Genomic DNA, 22695 nt, shown 5'->3' with positions numbered 1-22695 from the left:
AGGAACTGTGCTCCTGCTGGAGTCTGACTTATGAGCCAAACTGTGTCACAGCTCCTCCAAAGCTCATCTTTACTAATGTTTTAGTGTCTCATGTCAGAGGATGAGTTCATATGGAGTTGTGTAACCTTTAGAATAAAGTTTATTATTATATTGATGCTGTGTGAGAATCTTATAGCAGCAAAAAGAATGTGAAATAAATCAACCACAGAAATACACAAACACTATAGACACAGAATAAAACCCACAAAACAACCATATAGAGATTTAAGTCTCTTTGCGGCTGTTTTTGTGATTTTTATGTGTCTTTGTGGTTGTCAATACCATTTTAAAACTGCCACAAAGACACAAAATAAACCACAAAGACTTAAAACTGCCATGGAGATACACAACGACCACAAGCACACTAAAAATCGCCACAAAGAGACACAATATAAACCACAAAGACACTCAAAACAACCTCAAAGACTAAAAATCACCACAAAGAGACCCAAAAACAACCCCAGAGACACAAAATAAACCACAGACACACAACAATCAGACACAGAACAACCACAAATAGACACAAAAAGCAACAAAAGGAACAAAAAATTACCACAAGGACGCTCAAACTAACCACAGATAGATCACAAATAGACCCAAAATAACCACAAGGCAAAAAACAACCACACAAAAACCACCACAAAGACACAAAACAGCTGCAAAGAGACTTAAAACTGCAACGGTGATACACACAACAACCATGAAGACACATAAAAACCCCAAAGTCACCAAAATGAACCACAAAGAGACTTAAAACTGCCACGAAGATACACACAACGACCTAAAAGACACTAAAAATCACCACAAATAGACTCGAAACAAACCAGGGACACAAAAAAACCCCAAAGTCACCAAAATGAACCACAAAGAGACTTAAAACCACCACAGAGATACACACAACAACCATAAAGACACTAAAAATTGCCACAAAGAGACACAAAACAACCACAGGGATACAAAATAAACCACAGACACACAACAATCAGACACAAAACAACCACAAAAAGCAACAAACTAACCACAGATAGACCACAAATAGACTCAAAATAACCACAAAGACACACAACAACACCAAAGTCACCAAAACAAACCACAGAGATGCTTAAAACTGCCATAGAGACACACACAACCACAAAGACACTAATAATCACCACAAAACAACCACAGACACACAACAATCAGACACAAGATGCAGCAACGGAACAAAAATTTACCACAAATACACTCAAAATAAGACACAAAGCAGCAATAATCATTCTAACAGATGCCATCTGTCCCTTTAAAAGTGTTCCATCCATTAAATTATTAATTTCTCATTTTCCTTTTATGCACATTGTCTTTCTTCTTCTAATTATTCTTTTATGGAAAACAGATGCACTGATTCCTGCTTATAAAAACAATATTTGCAGGCTTTTAGTTTCTTTTTATTGATAATAAACTGTGAAATCAGCTGTTTCAACATGTTAACTTGAGGTTTAGGAGATAAAACATGAAGATTTTTTTACTATTTGGTGGCTTTTTACAGGCCAGATACTGGAACTAATTGTCGCAGCAGCTCTGTGGTTTAGCGACCACCTGATAACTGCTGCGTGGAATCCAGACAGCACGCTTGTGATGCCGGCTTTTCTAATTAGATTTTCCACTCAGAGGCGAGTCATCTGAGACCCGATGCCTCGAGTCGTGCCTCCTTCATTTCCAGCTGCGACACGCTCTCTGCCGTCATGTGCCGGGCAGCAAAAAAAACTGTCAGAAACTGTAGCGATGGGGAGGATTCCTCCAAGTATTGATTATTTAGATAAAACAGGACTTTGAGTTTCTGATAAAAAGCAGATAAAACCTCAAATCCATCCCAGTCGTGACCTTTGAGCAACAAAGACGACAGCAGACGCTTGTATTTTTCAGAAATATATTTTATAGATGATGTCAGAGATGAAATGTCCAAAGCGTAGGTCCCAAAGAAAGATAACATTTTTCATCAATAGAGACAAACAACAAACAAAAAATAACTTTTTTTTTTTTTTAAATCCATTTACATGTAAACCAAGAATTGCTCTTGAGCCACAGTGGTTATATATATAGAACTGGCCGAGGTGGGTGTGACAATCAAAACGACGATGCCCTTTTTTTGTTTTTTCCAAACCGTCATTTCTCTACCGCAGCGTCTGAAAATCTTTGAAAGAGGAACATTCTTTGGGAAGAGTCTGGTTTTGTTGTTGTTAAGGTGTGAATGTAGCAGAGGTTTGGCAGAGCACGTTTCTCTTAAACACAGTCCGTTAAGTGCTGAATCGTGTTAAAATTCAAATATTCAAAAGGAGCGATATCAAATGTTTCCCAGCGGAGTCATTTGGACAAAGTCTTTTGAATTGTTTTGCCCACCAGAGAGGAAGAGGAACCGTCCCCGCCTGGGAGGTTTCGCTTTTAAGTCCTCCAGTGTTCTTCTTCTATTGTGCAAATACATTTTTTATTTATTTTTTTTGTTACATAGACAAGCAGGCATGCTGACTCACAAACCATGCAAAGAGTTAAAGTTGGCGCGAGCAGACGGCTAAAAAAAAAAAAAAAAAAGAAAGTAGTATTAAAGTTTTTCTACAAAAAAAAAAATCTCAAATTCACCTTTTTCAAAAAATAAAAAAAGCCAAATTAAACAACAAGTGGAATGTTTTGTTAGATGTGAAAAAAAAAGAAATGATATAAAAAAAAAAAAGAAGATGATAGTTCAAGGGTTAATCTGAATGATGTACTCGTAGCGGCGGGAAAAGAGAAGACCGGAGCGCCGACGTGAAAGATTTTTAAAGTTTTCCATCTTTTCCAGACACCGGCGTCGCCTCCTTGTCTTTTCCCGCCACACGCAAAAAGAGAAAAAAAACCTCAGCTAGCTACATAAAACGGCCTCTAAACCTCTTTATGGATGCGTGATGCTGTCACAGTCGAAAGGTAAGTGCATATCACCCATGCACAAGAGGAAAATGTTATCGATTAGGCAACAAAGTGATCGAATGTCTCACTCTGAAAGGTGTTCAAAAGTCAATTGCAGTGCCGTGTAATGATCACTCGAGGGCAACAGTGCAGTCGATGACGAGTTAAATATGCTGCTTTTTTTTTTTTTTAAGTTCATGGAGTAATATCATACACCATACTGTTTTTTTTCTTTTTCTTTTTTGCTCACAATATCATAGCTGTCATTAGTTAGAGTACATTTATAAATTTTCCATATACAAATCTCCTATAAACAGTACATGTTATAAATACATAATCGATGAAAATGCAGAAAGGCTTAGGGAGCCGTAGAAAGAAAGAAAGAAAGAAAGAAAGAAAGAAAGAAAGAAAGAAAGAAAGAAAGAAAGAAAGAAAGAAGTGTCGCTCCTTACTTTTGATAAATACAAGAAAGAAATAGTTCTAAGTGTGTGTGAATGGCAGCCCTATAACTATCCAGAAAACGGATAAAAAACACAGAACAAAATCTATGGATGAAAAAAAAAAAAGTTAGAAAAATAATCTTATACAATAAAAAATAAAAAGTGGACACGCTTACCGAACACGCTTGTTTTTTTTTTGTTGTTTTCTTTTTTTGATAAATCGACAACTCGATGTGGAAATCATACATGTAGATACAAACGGACAATACTCGATTACCGCCTCTCAAAATATATTCAATTCAAATATACATGACCAACGCTTCGGCTCACACTAGTAACCAAGGTAGTTGCCAACCGGCTGAAGCGCGGGAGCTCGATCAGCGCGCGGAAAAAAAGAAATGACCTCAACCTGACCTTTGCGAAAGGATCAAAATCAGTAAACATTGAACTGGGGTATTGGGAGCCTCGTCCGAAAGGGCCAATACGAGAAATGTCTGCCAGCTAAGTGGAGTGAAACTGTAAATGCAAACTCATGCTTTGGCTTTTCTTGCTTGGCTTTCTCTTTTGGATAACATTCAAGAATCTTGCAAAAAAAGAAAAAAAAAAAAGAAAAAAACCACATCCGGTCTCTCTGCTCATGCTTCATGTGTTTTACAAAGCGATGACTTCGATTAAAGGGAAGCTACATAAAAGGCTAATCCTTTTCTTCTTTTTTTTTTTTGTCCCGAATTCCTTGTTTGAAAGTCTCCACGTTTGCACCCCCCTTTATCCCTCGACTGAAGCTGGCAACTACCTTTAACAAATCCTTTTTTTGTGTTTGTTTTTTACAGAAAAATAGATCCATCCAAAAAAAGTAAAGTAACTCTTCAAGAGAGGCCGTGAGAGACATAAACGTTGTCGTCGTCACGTTTCCAAGTAAACATGCTGAAAGATTGTTTGCTTTATTTTTTTGTCATTCTCCATCTCCTCCCGTCTCCCTCCCTCGCACCTCGGCGGGGAAAAAAATCTTGAAACTTAAGGCAATCTTTTCCTGAACAATCCTGAAATCCAGCGGACCCTCACCAAGGCACTCCTCTACACTCGTCAACCTTCAGACGACAGGCTGGTTCCAGCGAGGTGACAGTCTCACCGTCAAACCTTTTTTTTTTGTGTGTGTTTTTAAAGCCGACTCAAACTTCGGCTCGTCAAAGTCCACAGTGAACGCATCTTGTAAAATAGTATCGCGATGCCCACCCCGTTTCTGTCGGGAAAAACAGTTAAGAAAAGAGAAAAGAAAGCCGCCGAGCTGCTGAGGAGCAGCCGGAGACGTCTGCTGTCCCTGGTGTCCGTTCGGTTTGAGGGCAGCTGCGTAAAGCACCGTATGTTTCTGCACTCGTTCCTGTGACGAGACCCTCCAAACGCCCCCGCTGCACCGGGTCCGGTGGCTAACGTGGGGGGAAGTGGGGCGGCGAAGGCCGACAGAAAAAATGAGTGTCTCTGAGCTGAGTGCTGCCAAGCGACGCCGTTAGGTTGAGTTTAGTTTATTCCCCCCGATTCAGTCCTCTGTCTTCTGATTGGCTCCCTGCTCCGAGGCCGAGCCCACCCTCCCCCCCGTCTCTCCCCCTCGATTTGGCCGAGGGGCCGCCAATCAAGGTGACGGACGCGGTGGGTGGGGTGAGGGGGACTAAATGAAGGGATCAGTCGAGGCTCTTCGCTGCTCAAAGAGGCGTTTCTCCGGAGAGGTCGGTGGTAACACGGTGACTCCCTCACGTCTCCCTCCGTTACAGCGGCTCCTCCTCCTCCATCGGCTCCTCCTCGGGCCTGGCGGGGAAAGAAAACGTCACCGGTTAGCGTTTGGGCGCCACAGATGACCTGCTGACCTCCGTGGACCAACATCACCCCCTTCCTTCGCCTTTTTCGGATACAGATTTAAGATTTTATTGATCACTTTTAATTAGACCCTTCTCTAAACCTTCTGAAGCCCAAAACCTACTGGCACATTTGAAAGGTTTGTCATCTTCTATCTGTTCAGAAACTTTGAACTTTCCAGCAGCCCATAAACTAACCATCTCTGACCCGACTTGTCCAAATCTAAGCTTAAAATCGTAATATTTCATCAAAACCACAATATTCTACGTGTCTCATTTAAAAATTTACTAAAAATAAAAGTTGAACATGAATCGGATTCTGTAAAAAACTAAAAATTCTGTGCTTAACTTTATCCTGATTTTATGTCAATTGCTTACTGTGTTTGACTTTACTTCTGTTATTTTGCCTGTTTTCAGAGTGCTGTACAATAAAGTTTTTATTGATAAATCTCCAGTGGATGAATGCTACAGACTTTTTCCAACAATGTCCCTGAGGTTTCCACCAAAGGGATCAATAAAGTTCTATTCTACTTGACTTTAACCAAACCTACAGGTAACAGGAAGTACTCGAAGTAGGTGACAGTAACATAACAAGCACATGAGCGCCTTTACCTCTGATCCATGGCGTTGGTGTTGGCCACCGACAGCGAGGCCATGGCGCTGACGGCCTCGGCCTCCTCCGAGTCTCCTCGTTTGGCCTCCAGCAGAGAGAGGCCGAGCCGAGGCGAGTAGCGATGCACCGAGCGCCAGTATTTACCTGAAAGACGGAGGAGCTGAGTGAACACTTTAAGATTTACCATATGACTGATTTCTTTCACTGGTTGAGTTTTCGGGTAATTTTTCAACATAAAACAATAAAAAAAGTTTCCATTACGACTTTTTTAAAACAGTAGTAGCCTAAAAATCAAACTTAACATTTTGGAGAGCTTGTCTATGAGTTTAAAGTTACAGAATTAAGTGTTAAAACCAGCCAGAACCGAGCCCCTGTGTCGGCGCTATGGGTTTGTTCTTGAACTCACTGTGCGTCTCTATGACTTTCTCCAGCGAGCGGACAGCGTTGGGGTTGGGCCTCTGCTCCAGGACGGCCTTGGGCAGCGGGTCCAGCTGCACGGGACACAAAAACACAGAAAAATGTAAACACACGGAGGGGAAATATTTTCCACAAGAGGTCGGGCTGAAAGACGAGGCACGGCGGAGCTTCATCTCTCAGGCTCCGGACTGATTTTTATTCTTTTTTAACTCCAGTAAGTAACACTGATGAGTAAACATAAAAGCACAACAGTAAAGTGAGCAGCTTCACATCCCTCCACCCACAGACGCTCAAGCATACTTTCTAAAACTGCACTTACATATCAGGAGGCCACATTAGAGCTGCGCTAAACTGAAACCACTCAAGGAAATGTAATACGACTGATGTGTTCTTGGTACTTTTGCCATCAAAATAATGTAATTTAATACATTATATATTACACCTTAATGTTAGACTGACATTTACCACAGTTTCATCTCTCTTCCTGACAATAACTGAGATCAGAGGGAAGAACATGTGTGAAGGTTTTCCTCATGTGAGTGACGCAATTGTATTTCAAAGCAGTTTAAAGCTCCTGTAAATATCTTCAGTTTTAATTTACAACCTGAAAAGTTGTCAGGTGTCGCTTTCTGATTCATCATTTGAGCTATAAACACATAAATCATGTGACCGCGGAGCACCGAAAGCCTTCAAGACAAAGTTTGAAAGCTAAACTTCCACCACTGCCTCCGTATTTGACAAGATTAAATGATATGGGATCAGTAAAATCAGATCCAAAGGACTCAGTGTCTGAACTTCCAGCTTTACAACCAGAGCAACATGCCCTCCTTCGTCCCTTTGATACTCCCCTTTTATTAACATTCAGATCTGGTCTGCTGGCAAAGTGACCTCCCTACCTCCTGGCCGAGCAGGGCGGCCACGCAGGCCTCGGAGGCGTCGCAGATGGCGGTGAGGTCGTGCCCTCCCTCCAGAGCCAGGACCACCCGGCCTCCGGCGAGGGTCATCAGCTGCCTGGTCAGATACCCGAAACCTGAGGAGGAGACGTTCCAGGACGGAGGTGAACGTATGGAAATGAGTCGTGCCACAGAGGCTCAGTCTCATTTACATTTAAACACTTTCACTCTGAGTCCAGCTGTTTGTGTGTCGGCGGCTGGAGATGAGAAGCGGACACTCACATTTGGACGTCAGGGTGTAGCCGCCCAGCGGAGGAGGGTGTCCCTCCACAGCGTCGAAGCCCGACGAGACCAGCACGATGTCCGGAGCGAACTCGTTGGCGATGGGCATCACCACCGTCCTGTGGGAGCAACGAGGGAGTGTGAACAGCCAGACAAGACTCAGAGCAAAGACAAATGATCATCGATTCTATGCAAGCGGCACCTTCACAGCACAACTCCTCGAGGCTTCTCCTGCATTCTGGCTGTTAAAACTAATACTAATCCAGCTTCTCAGTTGCTTTTAGCTGTTTGTTGACCTCATGAGTAGAATATATTTGGGTTTTGAAAGGTTATTTTATTGACCTGAAGCTCAATCAATGAAGAAAAACGACAGTAACGATTAGTTGCAGCCCGTCTAACGACAAAGAAACCGTGTCAGTGTTAAGAAACAACACTGACTGAACGTATGTGAGTAAATCAGTATAACAGACGAAAATTAAACTAAACTGTCTGTAACTCACTCAGACGGCTTCATCCTTGACTGATTGTGGGTCCAACTCCTGTTTTTAACGGCGGCTAATTCAACATCCAACCCAGTGTTTATTTCTGCTCCTGATACTGATTCAGTTTTTTAATGACCATGTGTTACTTTTGTTAAATATGATTTATTTAAATTTTCGTCAAATTTTTGCATTTTCAATTTCACGAAGAGGCCCCGACTGTCCCCATCTTTGCACACGGTTACCATGGTTACGTGTGTTATTCTGGTCTGTGGCTGATCGTCCACGTCCCTCTGCTCTGCAGTGACACAGACGAACTCTTCTCAGTAAATTAAATGGACGCTTCCAAACTCACAACTGCTCTGCCCGCCTAGCATTAGTGCTGCTATGTGTTCTCTCATTCATTCACTCACTAGTTCACTAAACTCTGTCGTCTTCTGGGTTTAGTTTGAGGAAAAAAAAACCATTAACACATTAATGCAACGTTATTTTTTTTAGAGATCATCTATTGCAGTTTGTCTCAGCTGCTTTGTTGCTGCTTCTCGTCATAATTTGTAGATTAATTTAGTTCAGAAGTGTGTTTAATTTGACAAACAGCCACATAACGTTACTGTCAGACACGTTACTGAACATAAGGTTTTTAATGACAAATCTACTGAACGAGAGATGTTATAGTCGGTGGAGGAAAACTGAAGATGCAACTCAGTGAGTCCTCAATGAAAGAGGAAAACATTCACTATAGTTCCCATCTTTTACTTTTTAGTCACGTTTGTTGTGAAAAATAACAACGAATATTTTTCATTGATAAAATCACCACTGATCCAAAACGTCTCCCATTTGATTTGAACAATATCGTCATCATATCCCAAAGGCTCATGTGAACAAACAGAACAAACTAATTCGATTCACCGTCCCCGTGTGGACTGAAGGCAGAGATTAAATAGATGCACTGATGCCACTTTAATGTAATAGACGCTGAACTGTTTGTTCGTCGTTTGGTTGGTAATCAGGTGGAATCAAATCAACTGCGGTACCTGAAGGCAGCCAGGTACTCTGTGTCTCCCATGGGCGGGTCGAGGCCTCCGGTGAAGGCAACGTTGACGTTGAAGCCGACTCCAGCACCGCTGCCCACCTGCAGGGAGAAGCCCGTCACTCATGTTGTATTCACAGCGCAATTATACAGTCAATGTGTGAATTCTCTGTTCCAGATATTGTCGTGCGGTTTCCAAAAAGGAGCAACAAAGAAACTGTTTGGATTCAGAGGGTGAAATGAAAATATCTGGGTCTCAAATGCACAGAACACACAAGCATTAAGTCGCTTTACTTGCATTTGTACTGCAAAAATGAAATACTTAGATGTCCTCTGTTCTGTCTTTGTGTGCAGCCATTTAACCAACACTGATTATTAACAAAGTCGTTATTTGTTGTGCATTTGATGACATCAGTGGCTCTCTATCAATAACAAACATCAAATCATTTCTGGTCCAACACAACTTTAATCTTTTGGTGGGTTTCGACACATAAATTTAGCACATTTTCAACCACTTGTCATCTCTGAAGCATCACTAAGTACAGAGCAATTTATCTATTTTTTTGTGTCCAGCCATTTATCTTTCAAATCACTGACTTCAGTTTATATTTTATAGTGTCAAAAAAAAAGTCCAGGAACTGCCTGGACAGTTGATGTGCCTCAACCTGAAGCAAATTCTTCTGCCAGATAAGTTGGATAACATGAGAAATGCAGTTCCTAATAGAAAAGCAATAAGACATAAGCACGATACATGACCAAAAATAAAAATAAGTCACCTCAAATAAGACTGGAACAGATAAAGTGGTAAGTACAGCACCTGCACTGTATATATGTGTAAATATGTTTTTTTATTTTTTATTTTTTTAAGGTTGATATCTTTTGTACTTTGATATTTATTTATGTATTACCTGTTATGTATCTTGTTATTCTTTATTTTCTGTTTTATTCCTATGATATTTCTGTCTTTATTCCTGGCTGGGAAATTTATATGTAATGAGAAGGAATTTCCCCTCAGGGATAATTAAAGTATTTCTGATTCTGAAAACTGGCAGTGAGTAACGTAAAATCACACATGATAGTTATACTGAAGCTGATGTTGCACAAACTATTCAGAAAAGTAACACTGACACTGATAGAACATTTATATTATTATTATTATTATTATTATTGTGATTCTGGCAACTACAGCGTATTAATCATTATTAGATTACTAAAACTGGTTCAGAAAGACGTCTCCATCACTGTTCATGTGTTACCAGAAGAAATCCAAATTCTTCATCTTTTACATAAACTGAATCCTGTGCCAACACTTTCCCACAATGCACCTGGAGTATTTCCATTCAGGTGCGAGGACCTTTGACGGGTCAGGAGGAGACTCACCTCGTCAGGCGCTCCGCTTCCAGGGAAGAAGTTGCCGTCGTCATAGCGATGGATAGACAGGTAGAGGACGTTGGGGTCGTCGTAGAAGGCTTGCTGGGTGCCGTTGCCATGGTGAACGTCCTGCAGGTAGAAAGCACACAGGATGTACTCTCAACCCTTTCTGCACTGCGCGAGAATAAAAAACACCTCTCTGGTCCGGTTCAGTGCAAACTGCTTTGTCTGGATACTGACCCAGTCCACGATGAGGATCTTGTTGAAGCTGAGTCTCTGCTGCAGCAGTTTGGCTGCGATGGCCACAGAGTTGAAGTAGCAGAAACCCCTGAAACAGCAGCACAACACAAGCTCCTTATGAAAGGCACCACGTTCCTGCTCCGTTTTCATGCTTTTATGGAATATTTTAAACACTTTGTGACGAGTAAATAAAGCGCTCCTCCAGACAGCTGGCAGAATAAAGGCGCTCAGTACTTTATGTGCAAATAAACTCAATGGTTTGTGTAATTTCTACTCCGGAGGAGCCTGTTCCGACGCTGGTATTTGTATATGCATAGATGAAGTGTCTCCAGCTGAGTGTGGTGATGGCTGTGGCCTTACATGGGAGTGCTTTCCTCGGCGTGGTGTCCAGGAGGGCGGACCACAGCGAAACCATTCTGGAAAAACAGGAGTGTGTTAGCCAGCGACAAACCACCGCAAAAAAACATTAGAATCTAGCCAAACACACTCCTGGGGGCGGCTATCAAGTACAGAAATGTGACTATAACAGAGAGATTTGCTGCTCTAACAACAATCCGTGGTTATAACGAGTCGTAGGTCTGAATAGATGCTGATTTTTGAGGTTTACTTTAGATTAGGAGCATCTTGGGGAGATAATGGTGAAATAATGAATCAATAACGTTAATGTTTTCAATTAAAAATGCATAAAGATTGGGATCTGTTAACTCTCTGAATCCCAAAAACCTGCTGGCAAGATTCAAAAGTATTTTATCCTTAAAGACACTCTGAAATTCCAACATTTATTATGGAAAGAAACTATAAAACCATAAAGAATCATCAGATTTTCAACTTTTTATGACAACTAATCATGTCTGACGTGCGTTTCTGTTGGAAAAATTAACCAAATCTAAACTTGAAATTGTGATAAATCGCCTTATTCTGCATAGTTTATTTTAAAATTAGCCAAAAACATAGATGATGGATGAGCAGCTTAACGGTCAGAAAATGGAATGTAGATTTGCTGTAGTGCCTGACTTCTCCACCAGATGGAGCCTCTTACTGTTTATTGAGGTGGAGTTACAGGTGTGTTTGCTGACCTCCCGTAAAACTAGCGCATAAAACTAGCGCACCTCAATGCTAACTGCTAACTGTAATCCAATTGATGAACTCTGATGAAAAGGTGTCTGGTTTAGTCAAGTCTGGTTTAGTCAAGTCTGGTTCAGTCAAGTCTGGTTTAGCGAGGTACCTGAACCTCATGCTAACAACAATGTAAAGTTAGATAATTTTTTTGCTGGTTAAGTTATTATTCTAGGAACAGTGTTGACCTCATTTGTACTTCATATTCCTGATGTAACTGAACTGATTTGAGGCGTGCAAGTGGTTAAAAACTGTTAAAAATTTCCTGCGTTTCTTTCATTTCAGCGATTGTTCGATTACTGATTGGCCAACTATTAGTTTAGGAAATTTCCATCCCTCATCAAGAAACCTACTGTGTTCTGACGACACGTGAGGAAGAGACAGAAAGCGTTTACCTTCAGCTCTCCAGTAGCAACTTTAAAAACGAGCTCCACGACGGAGCCGACAGCGAGACGAGCTGCACTGGAGGAGTGAACCTCGTTCCAAATGGTGTCGCTGTCCACCTGAAAAACAGAGAACCTCATGTTACTGAGCTAACGCCACAAACTGCAGGTTTCTGATCAAACGCTGTGAGCGCCACTCACCCCCACGCCTCCACACGGTAGCCGTACAAACATGGGAGTGATTGAACCTGGACATAAAACGATAGATTAGAGGCTGTTCGTAGACGCTCTAATGCTGAGTTTATGTGCGTTACGACTCACAATCAAGTTTCTGTCGGAGTGGGTTGGTTCCATACAGCAGGACGTGGGCTTCAGAGTGAACCGTCTGCAGCTCCTCCAGAGTGGCCTTCCTCCCACGGATGCACTGCAAACATATAAACACAGCTCTCACATGCAGGTTGCTGCTCTGTGCGCCGCTGAGCGAAGCGATACTTCCACTTACCTCGCACTGCGCTCTGAGCCCGGTCTCCTGCAGCCGAGACCAGATGCTCTGGATGCGACCGGCGTGCTCTGGGTGGCTGTTGGTGTTTCCGCACATGCACTGGTGCTTCTGCATCAGGGAGTCGTACACCAGGCCTACGGGGGAAACACACACCATCAGAGCGCTTGTTGCATCAAATTCGGCGTGAATCGATTGTGAACCTGATCAGATTATGTTTCAGAGTAAAGTTTGAATAGTTGCAGCTATTCCCAGCAAAAGAACAAGGCGCCAGCTTTAATTGCGAAAGCCAGTTTTGTTTTTCGCAAGTTTTACCTCAACTCTCCCCGTGTCTCCAGTGACAGAAACTTCATTCAAAATGTAAAGCCTCCCAGCCTGATATCCACACTCTGCTGCCACTTCTTCCCTGAATTTTCTATGTAGTTTGGAACTGAGCAAAGTAGGCCAAACTAAAAATATCCCCGGCGATGGTGCACGCACGCAAAAAAAAAAAAAAAAACCTGTCACACTGTTCAGCATCCTCGCAGCTAACAAAGACGGGACGACTAAATATGGCTGGCAGGAGCTTCATTCTTTCTTCAAGAATGATTTTCTCCACAGCTTCCTTTGGTATTCTTCTTTCATCCTTCAGAATCAGATGTCTGGGAGGAACAAAGAGTGGGAGAGGAAAGGTTCTGGCAACATTTACTTATCCAGCTCGATTATATCTGCTACCAGATGGAGGCTGGAACCGACACACCACTTTCTGGCCAATTCACCTGCTTTTTGGATGGATTTTTTTTTTTCCTTTTCCTTTTTCCATTCCCCCAGAGCATTATGATGGGAGCGAAAGCCTAAAAACTTCTCAAATAAGTGCCTGAGGCGCACCAGAGGGAGTCTGTTATCATGGCAATAAATACGCCTGGCAGCCTGACAGCAATTTAACCCTCCGAACCACAAAACTCGCCGGCGGGTTTGAAAGGCATGTTGTGTTTCAAAAAGTGCCAAAATTACAGCATTTATCAGAGCCAGAAACCAGTAAAAAGAAAAGGAATCTTCAGATTTTTTAACTTTTGGAGGGTCTTTGAACTACTCGTGGGGTTCCATCAGTGAAATTACAATTAGGGTTGTTTACATGAATGAATTATGGAGCCCTTTTTTATTTCTGTTTTTGGTGTCAGATTCAAACTACACTCCAAAAAGTAAAGAAAACCAATTTACAAAGTCACCCTCCATGAAGATTGAGTAATATTTGGCCTTTTTATTGGAACTCTCTAAACCCCAAAACCCACGGGCCGGTTTGAAATTCAACAATTTAACAGATCAAGAAACTGCAAAAACAGACAGTCCCTGAATTAATTATCGGCAAAGTGTGGCTCGGTCAGGAAAGTTCAACAAATCTAAGCTTAAAATTACATCAAAGTCACTTTATTCTGCACGTTTCAACACAAAATTACAAAGAACTTCAACCAGAGTAACCAGATTATGTCGACAAATTGGTTCTTCTGGGGCTTTTTGGATGATAAACATAAAAAATAAAGAAAATACCTAATTAGTAAACTACCAATAGCATATAGAGCCACAAGTATCTGTAATAACTGTGGGGACGAACATGTTGATTCCACATTTTGTACATTTTCCAAAATAAATATTCATAGAAATGCCACTTTCGATTTAGCTTTTTTATGATTTGTGGCACTTAAACTGTGTCGTAATGCACCAAAGACGTTCATGAGTTTCTGAGTCATGGTTGTTCTGTTTCCATAAAGGTGCAGGACTTGATATTGCAAAGAAAAATGAGCCAACAGTGAGTAAAAATATGTGAAAACGCTCTGAAGGACTAAGTTCAAAAGGTCAAATTGCTTTTTAAAATCCACTTTTTATTGCTATGTATGCTTTCTATGGCTTTATTATTTGTATTTTTTATTTATTATCTGCATCTTTTGTCTTCTTGTTTCTACTTTGTCCTACTTTTATCCAAATTATGTGGCATTCTGTTTGTCTTTGTTGTTATTTTGCAGTTAAAAATGTGAAACGAGGAAGAAAAACTGCTTGGAGTTTGGATAGTTTAGCACAATTATGATGTAAAAAACTATGAGGGGAATAAAGACAGGAGGAAAGCCGGCCGGCGGTGCTGACCTGTGGTGAACCGAGGCTTGACGGGAGGATCTGGCGCCGGGACGCTGATGGGGAAGGACGAGGCCGAGGCCGGAGACGACTGCGCCCTGGAGAGGGGGCGGTGTCCCGGGAAGGAGATCGACAAGCCGGCGGCCTCCATGGACGCCTGGTAGTTTCTCAGCTGATGAATCCGCTGCTGCTCTAACAACAGGGCCTGCTGCTTACGGGAAACAAAAAACACGAGCGGAAAGGATGAATTGGACGGCTGTCGCGCTGAGCTGCTGTGTGAGAAACGTAAATGCATGAAGGGGGCTGAAGGGAAGAAAAACAGAAGACATGTTTCATACTGCAAGTGCAACTCGTGGCCAAAAGATGGCAGCCAAAACAAATGCTGGAACTTTGATTTCCCCCTTTAATCAACAGAGATGCCATGGGAGCAATGTTTTCATGATCTAAACTGCATTTCTGTGTTGTGGAGCTTCTCTCAGACTTCCCCAGGAACACCTACAGCTCTTTAGCGCCAAGTCGGGCACCAATCAATTCTGTGAAACTTCCTATCGATTCCTTCTGCCGATGCTGCTGTAAACTAGGCCGGATGTCTCACTTGTACCGGGCGTTTCGGGCTCCCTACCTGTCTGAAGAGCAGCTCCTGCTCCGCCTGCCGCTCCCGGTGCTGCTGCAGCGCCTCCTCCTGCAGCTCCTGCGGGTCGGGCGGCTCCTGCTTGATGGTGACCCCCGGCGGCAGGGCCCCGCCGTCCTGGTGCTCCCTCAGCTCCTCCTCCGTCTCCTCGGGGTGGCTCTGGTGCTGGCGGGGCGACTCGCTGGGCTTGGCCATCATCTGCGGGTCACAGAGAGGGACGATGATGATGCTACGACGTGACGTTTTGTTTTTTTTTTCACAATGAAACAGCAGGATGTGACAAATCCCATCCAAACGTGAGAGGCTGCATTCAGACGAGCGCTTTCTTCTGAATCAGAATCCTGGCAAATCACTCCTTTCTCTGGAGCATTCTTCCTTTAACAAGCTTAATTTGGATTACTCAGTCAGATTGGTGTCTCTCTCATTTCAAACCTATCCGTTCTAATTGAATGTGAGTGGCCGCTCTGCCGACTGTACTCGAGGGCGAAATGTGTCTCGTTGAACAGAGACATTCCACGCTCCCCGTTGTGCTGCTTTTCATCGACTCATTCTGGGGGCCTGCCGCTAACCGAGCGGTGATTCAGTCGTCTGCTCATTCACTATCGCTGACATGAGCCATTCAAACGGGCCGCTCGCCTCCACATTGTGTGTTTACGCTGCGAGGAGGAGTGTTTGCTGGAAGTCTCCGGAGCGGGGCTGTACAGGTGTGTGCGTCGGAGGAGGAGGAGGAGGATGGGGTGGTGGTGGTGTACGAGTTCCCAGAGCGGCGAGCCTCTGGGTCCTCTGGCCCCCAGCCAGGGGACAGCATTGACGTCAGAGCATTCACCAGCTCCCATTCAGCCCCTCCTCCCTCAGCGCTGCAGCTCTTGTCTTCTTTGCGACCAAACAGACGTCTCTTTAGCCCATTTTTCACCTCCGGCCCCGACCCCCGCTGCCCCCCCTTTGCTCTACTTTCCCAGAAACCTCCTTTTTATCTGGTTCAAGCTGATGTCCTTCCTTTCATTGCGGATCACAAGTGCGGCAGCAGACAAGTTCAAGCACAGAACCAGTCACAAGTTAGTGAATGTGAAGGACTGCAGCTCTGCCTCATCTTCATTAGTGGAAAATTATCACAGGGCATTAACTTTTTTGATATGTTTTCAATGGATTTGAAGACTTTCCTCTCAAAAAGTTTCAAGGAAATCAAAACTATGCTTCCTGGAAAGAAATACTGTTAAAATGTCCTTAGGTTTTCCAGCTCCGAAGTTAATTTAAGGTCAATTTTTGATGCAGCACCAAATCACATTTTAATACGACAGAACTAAGTTGTTTCTATTCACAGCTGAAATTTAGTTAGAATTGAGTGAACATTAGTGGAGACATTAATCTTTGAAAATGAATTTTTTTTTGTTTTGATGATAAATTATAGATATTTTAATTTCTGTTAAAAAAATAAATAAAAAATCTGTATAAATTGACACAATAATAAAAAAAGAGGACCTTGCTGAGTATAAAATGGTCTTTCTTGTTAAAAATGAGTTTGCATTCATGCAGAAACAAAATAATGGATGAGTTTTCTTTTTAATTTACACACTCTGGTTTTGCGCTCAGCTGCTGCAGCCTAATCCTGGTTTAATAAACTTCAGGTAACTGTGATGCAGAACTGAGATTTCAAAGTTCTTGTTTCACACTATGTGGAGCTAAAGCAGCTGCACTGAAGTGATCTTAGCTTGTTGAATTTATCATAATGTGCACAAAAGAGATCCGCTTTAATGTCTAGTTGTCATAATTATCCACCTTTATCCAAACTAGTGACATGATTGTAAGTGTCAGGTTTGTGAGAGGTTCAGTTAAAAAAAAAACAGCCAAATCCTGTGAAAAATAAACAGTTGATGAGGTTTTAGAGATGCTTTAACAGAACCGCTGAAGTTGTCAAATTGAACGCAGAGGGCCCATTTTCAACGATTCACAACTCAAAAAGTATTTGGAGTAGAGCCGTGGTGTTTTGGAAGATTCTGTGGTTTAGGTGGAAGTTTTTGCAGAAAATCCACGACCTCAACTGGGAGGTCCTGGGTGGGACGGCATGGGATGACCCCTTTATCAGCTTATTTGTTAATGTGCTCAGAGACTTTCAGACGTAATTTTTGTTCATATTTCAAATCACCCGTCATCAGAGAGTATTTAATCTACTTGTCCACTATTAGAGGAAATATGTGGCTTCAAGTGTGAGTCATATAGAAGTTCATTTGGTGTCTTATCATTATTTAGCAGCCATCAGATGCGAGTCCTCAAGTCAGGGCACAGTAAAAGCTTAACTAAGGTTGATCCTGTGAACCCAGCAAAACATGCCAATGACTAGAAAGGCACGATGTCTTAAAAAAAACAACATAAAAATCACCCAAATGATGCCATTTAGCAGAGCTGGACACTAAAAACACAAAACAATGGTTGGATTCTCAGGTGGTCTTTAAACTACTCATCTGTGACCTGACATGCTCCTCCAACAAATCAAAGTTAAACAATCAGGATATTTCGTTAAAATCACTCTATTCTACACGTCTTTAAAACCGTCTGTGCTCCTCGATGCAACCTTGACAGTAACTGAGCTGCAACCAGCAGCTATGTGACAAAAATTCAAAGACTTCTCAGCCGAACTGGGCCAAAGTTCAACTTTCTTCTTTTCTTTTTAGAGCATTAAAGCTGCACAGAAGACGTTGTTCTTTGGTTCTCTCTGCTTCCAGTCATGGTTGGAAAACTCAGGTCGAGCATCGAGATCTGAGTTAGAACCAGGAGTCAGATTTTAATGGAATCATTCAGAACGTTTAATGTCGATTCTGTGAATAAAGAATCTGAATTGTTAAGACACCCAGAGCCGGGACAGCTGCTTCCCTGTTTGAATAAGCTGCAGCTCCACATGAGAGCGCTGAATCTTCTCAATAAACACATTTCCTAAAATGTCGAACTGTTCCTTTAAATCTGTGACAAAGAAACAGGGCAGAGCGTCTCCACACTGAGTCTGGAAACCAAAACGGATTCAGTTGTGTAGAATTTACAGTGACAGGAACGTAGAAAAGCAGCAAAACCTTCACGCAAAAGGACAGAAAACGAAGAAGGTTTTTCATTTTTGCTTGATCAATGAAGCGAGCAATTAACTGGCACCACTACTTACATTAATGAAACTGAACAAAAACCGCTCTCTCCCCATCCTGCACTTAGAATAACTTGACAGAATAAAGGGGGCTGATTTTCCTTTCTGTCCTGACAAAACCGCAGAAGCCGTCCTTGGCGCGCCGGCGGCTGTTTCTCGAGGTGTTTGTGTGAAAAGCTGCCACTCGAGAGCTCTGAAACATATGGAGGGAGTGAGACGGAGCCGAGCGGGGGAGGCGGAGGAGGAGGAGAGGAAATCCCTTGTTTCATCCACCCACCTCTCCTCTAGCGAGTACTCTGCCTGAATAGGTAAAGCCATCCAGAGCGCCGGCTGCTGCTGCTCGCTTCCTCCCTGCCCATATAAGGCGCGGGCTTCCGCTCGGGTTGCCATGGCAGCGCACAGTTACCTCGCAGCCCGTGGCAACTGTCTCGGCCACAGTCACAGAGACGTGGATGCAAACATTCACACACTGCTATACATGTTAACCCATACCTGCCTCCGCCTACTCACAAACAAAAATACTACAGAGGCAGAAAGAAAAGGGCAGAATAAAGTCAATAACTTCACTCGCATCGACAGCGGACACGTGATTGGCTGAGCTGCTGCCTACGCAAACTACTACAGCGAGCTGCTGGCCCTCTGCAGCTACAGCCCTAATTAATCATCAGTTTATTTGAACGTGATGCTGGATCCACGGCCTCTTCCTTCACCTGCCTTCGTCGGCAACAACGGTAATGATGAAAACACGCACGGCTTGTGGAATAACAAACAGCTTCACTGGCATTCAAACGCATCCACAGACGTAGTAAAACACCGTCTCTGATCACAGTTCAGTGCCTAAATAGTTTTTTTTGCTTTTATCCTCTGAACTTCTGAAACTGCCAGCAGGAAATGACAACTTTACTCCGTTTATCAGAGCCAGAAAGTGTAAAAAACAGAGCTGGTTTTCAACTTTCCGACGGTCCTTGAACTACTCATCTGTGACCTACGGTTCCATTCAGGAAAGCGTAAATAGTCTGAGCTTAAAATCATGACATTTAAATCAAGTTCCACTTAAATGTTTGCTAAAAATGAGCCGTTTCTCGCCCCTAGGTTCTGTAAAAAATAAAAAATTCTTCACGCCTGGTCACAACTGTGAAGTTATTAAAGGCTCAGCTGTGGTAAACAGTCACATGACCAAAATTGAGGAACTTTAAACTGCAGGTTATGTTCACACAGAGGAGACGGACTTCTTAATGATTAATGGCGTTTTGACTGAGCCACACCGCACAGAAGACATTTCCGAGCTCTCTCTACTTCTAACCGTGTGTGTTTAACATGTTGATTCCAGGTTTTGTCAGTTTTCCAAAATAAATATTCATAGAAACGCCACTTGTGATTCAGGTTTTTTATGATTTACGGCACTTTAACTGTGTCGTAATGCACAAAAGACATTTCTTAGCTTCTGAATCACGGCTGTTCTGTTTCCATAGCGGTGCAGGACTTTATATTCCAGTGAAAAATGATCCCAGAGTGAGTTAAAAGTGTGACGGGAGCAAATGAAAAATGCCCAGAAACAGCTTCAGGGTTTCGAGGGTTAAGTGGCTCTGCTCTGGTCTCCAGTCTTTACCTTGTTGAGGTGCAGCTGCTGCTGCTGGAACTGCTGCTTGTGCTTCTCCAGGAACTGCTGGTGCTGCTGCTGGACCACCAGCTGCTGCAGGGCCAGGGCCTGGGCATGAGCCTGGGCAGCGCTCCCCTGGGGCAGCGGGGCCGACTGGGTCCTCCCCAGGGGCCGGTGCTGCCGCTGCAGCTTGGCCATGGACGCTGCCGACGGCATGGACAGGCCGCTCACACCTGGGACGCACACACAAGGAGACTTTATTACATAAGGCAGAACCCGGCAGCACAGAGCAGATAACAGGAGTCGCTTTGATCCGACACGTCTCCAGAGAGATCGCCAATATCTTGTAAGTTGGATGAAACGAGACGTTAACTGGAGTCGGTTAAGCCCAAAGATGGCAGACGAACAGCAGCGCTGCAGCTCATGTGGCTGTTTAGGAAAGCTGAGGAGAATTGTGTTTTGATGATGATGATGTGTCCTCCCGCCACTCTAAGCACCTGAAACTATTTAGACTGGAGTGTCACGATGATACATGGCTGTGTGGCTGCCGGCTCTATTTTGGTCGCTGGCTCGGGGGAAATATGACGGCATTTCCAGAGCAGCCGCCGTGTTTTTCCAAATTATAAGAAAAAAAAAAAAATCACGAGCAGATTTAGAAAAATCAAATGAGAAAAAAACCTCACGTTGTCCTCGTGAGGCCTCGAATAACTTTTTAAGAGGTCGTTGTGAGGCTTTCCAGACCACAATGAGCGGAGCGAAAGCACCTGAAGAAAATCCTGGACCCTGAGTGTAAACTGCACTGATGAGAGTAGAAGCGAAATCCCTCAAATCTAAAATAAATATACATCAAGACGCAGGTTCCCGACTGCGCTCTTATTGGTGTTGGACCTGAGATTAGTTAGCAGATGTATTTGTGAACCAAATGAAAACAACCATCTGTGCTGCCATGCTGCGATTCTTCCATTGTGATGATACGAACCGAACAAAGTGGCCCATTTGCAGCGAGAGAAGTAATAAAACAGACCCTGGACGAGGCTGTTAAATGATCTGAGAAGCTTGATTAGTGTGCAAAATATCAGAGAAAGTGCCTACCACAGTGTTTTCAAATCGTTTCGAGAAGAAGAAAAAAGAAAAACGTCTGCTGATGTGTAGCTACCAGACGGCATGGAGGAGCTGATATGATATTTTTGACGGAGGAAAACAAAAAAACTAGTGACTGAAGTGAAAAGTAATGCCTCACATCTGGGCTGTAACAATCCCCTCTCTGCTCTCCGATATGCGCGTGGGCGAGCGCGCGTCCTTGGCCGTATGGTTTTTGTGCGTCCGTACGTGCGTCATTGCTCATTCGCCGCCGATGTCCCGCTGAAAATAGCAGCGAAGTGCTAGTCAATGAATGGGGCTGATGGGAAAAGGGCACACAATGCACCCATGTCAGAGTCTCGTAGCATACGCTGACATATGAAAGGAGCTCATTAGTTTGAGCTAATGAATGGACGTCAGTCAGTGTGAGGGGGAGTATCGTGAACACACATCTCTGTCAGAGTGGTGATGCGGGTTTTTTTTTTGTGCGTTTCAGAGGCGTTTGCTGATTTGCCGTTTCCTCTCATTACGAGCAACGCCACGAACACGAACGCAGCAGTTTTTACTAAGATTTGTACAGCAACAAAGCACGAGCATCTGAATTTGAGCCACAACAATTAGTCGATTAATCAATTAGTCGTCGAATATCACATGAATCGTCAACTATTTTGATAATTGAGTAATTTTAGAAGGAAAATTCTCTGATTCCAGCTTCTTGAATGTGATTATTTTTGTTTTCTTTCTTCCTCTATGACATGAAACTATTATCTTGGGCCTTTTTAAACTCTTTTACCCTTTTTCTAACATTTTTTATACCATAAAACCAACTAATTAATCAAGAAAATAATAAACAGATATTGAAAATAATCTTTCGTTTGCTGATCAAAACATCCTTAAAAAGTAAACCAGCTTATTATGCAGCATTATCAACTTCAGAATAACGTATTTGATAATACTGGATTCTTATTACTGAAGCATTTATGTGTGAGCAGAAAACTGTGAAACTGATTTGACCTGCTGTGTAGTTCTAAGTGTCCTCCTGCATCAGGGATCAACAAGTTTTCACCTCAATCCAACAATAAGGCGTCACCGCGGGACTTCCAACAATAACAGGCGACCTAATTAATATATTGAGTCTATTTTGTGTCCTAAAACATGCCAGTGGGATTAAAAAGGTGTGCCATTTCTTTATTTTTTGTTTTAAAGTCAGCATTTATCAGAACTAGAATGTCGTATTGTCAGATTCTTAAATATCTGATCTCTGACTTTGTTTCTTTTCTGACAAAATTGATCAAATCTAAGCTTAAAATCATGACATTTATTCAAAACCAATAAAATATATCTGTGCACTTCAAAATGTAAGTCTTTCTTCTAACCAGAATCTGTATTATTTGTATTTCTCGACGCAGTCATGTGGCAAAAATTCAGGCACTTCTCAGCTGAACTGCAGGTTGTGCTTAATCTGAATATGTAAAGTAACTCCAGTGCTTTAAGGTATGAAATAAATATAGAATAAAAAGCACCATATGTGCCTCTGAATTGTAGCAGAGTGGAAGTATAAAGCAGCAGAACATGAAAAGGTTCAA

General features: G+C 42.6%; 1 protein-coding gene across 1 annotated transcript in view; it reads right to left on the bottom strand.

The window, feature by feature from the left end:
• Positions 1-1931: 1931 nt before the first annotated feature.
• LOC103361290 (histone deacetylase 4-like) overlaps positions 1932-22695 on the bottom strand; it is a 79879-nt gene continuing 59115 nt past the window's right edge. Inside the window, exons 11-28 of the mRNA XM_008287331.1 lie at positions 21359-21428; positions 20039-20262; positions 15294-15500; positions 14684-14879; positions 12569-12702; positions 12388-12490; positions 12268-12314; positions 12079-12186; positions 10928-10983; positions 10568-10655; positions 10337-10456; positions 8961-9058; positions 7448-7566; positions 7169-7302; positions 6262-6346; positions 5855-5999; positions 5364-5366; positions 1932-5195 (exon numbers count right to left, since the gene is read on the bottom strand). Of these exons, the coding sequence (XP_008285553.1) occupies positions 5156-5195; positions 5364-5366; positions 5855-5999; positions 6262-6346; positions 7169-7302; positions 7448-7566; positions 8961-9058; positions 10337-10456; positions 10568-10655; positions 10928-10983; positions 12079-12186; positions 12268-12314; positions 12388-12490; positions 12569-12702; positions 14684-14879; positions 15294-15500; positions 20039-20262; positions 21359-21428 (1977 nt within the window). The 3' untranslated portion in view covers positions 1932-5155. The remainder of the gene's footprint in view (positions 5196-5363; positions 5367-5854; positions 6000-6261; positions 6347-7168; positions 7303-7447; positions 7567-8960; positions 9059-10336; positions 10457-10567; positions 10656-10927; positions 10984-12078; positions 12187-12267; positions 12315-12387; positions 12491-12568; positions 12703-14683; positions 14880-15293; positions 15501-20038; positions 20263-21358; positions 21429-22695) is intronic.

This window comes from Stegastes partitus, unplaced genomic scaffold (genome assembly GCF_000690725.1).
Source record: "Stegastes partitus isolate 25-593 unplaced genomic scaffold, Stegastes_partitus-1.0.2 Scaffold495, whole genome shotgun sequence".
NCBI classification, from domain to species: Eukaryota; Metazoa; Chordata; class Actinopteri; family Pomacentridae; genus Stegastes; species Stegastes partitus.
This window is presented reverse-complemented; position numbering and strand designations above follow the sequence as displayed.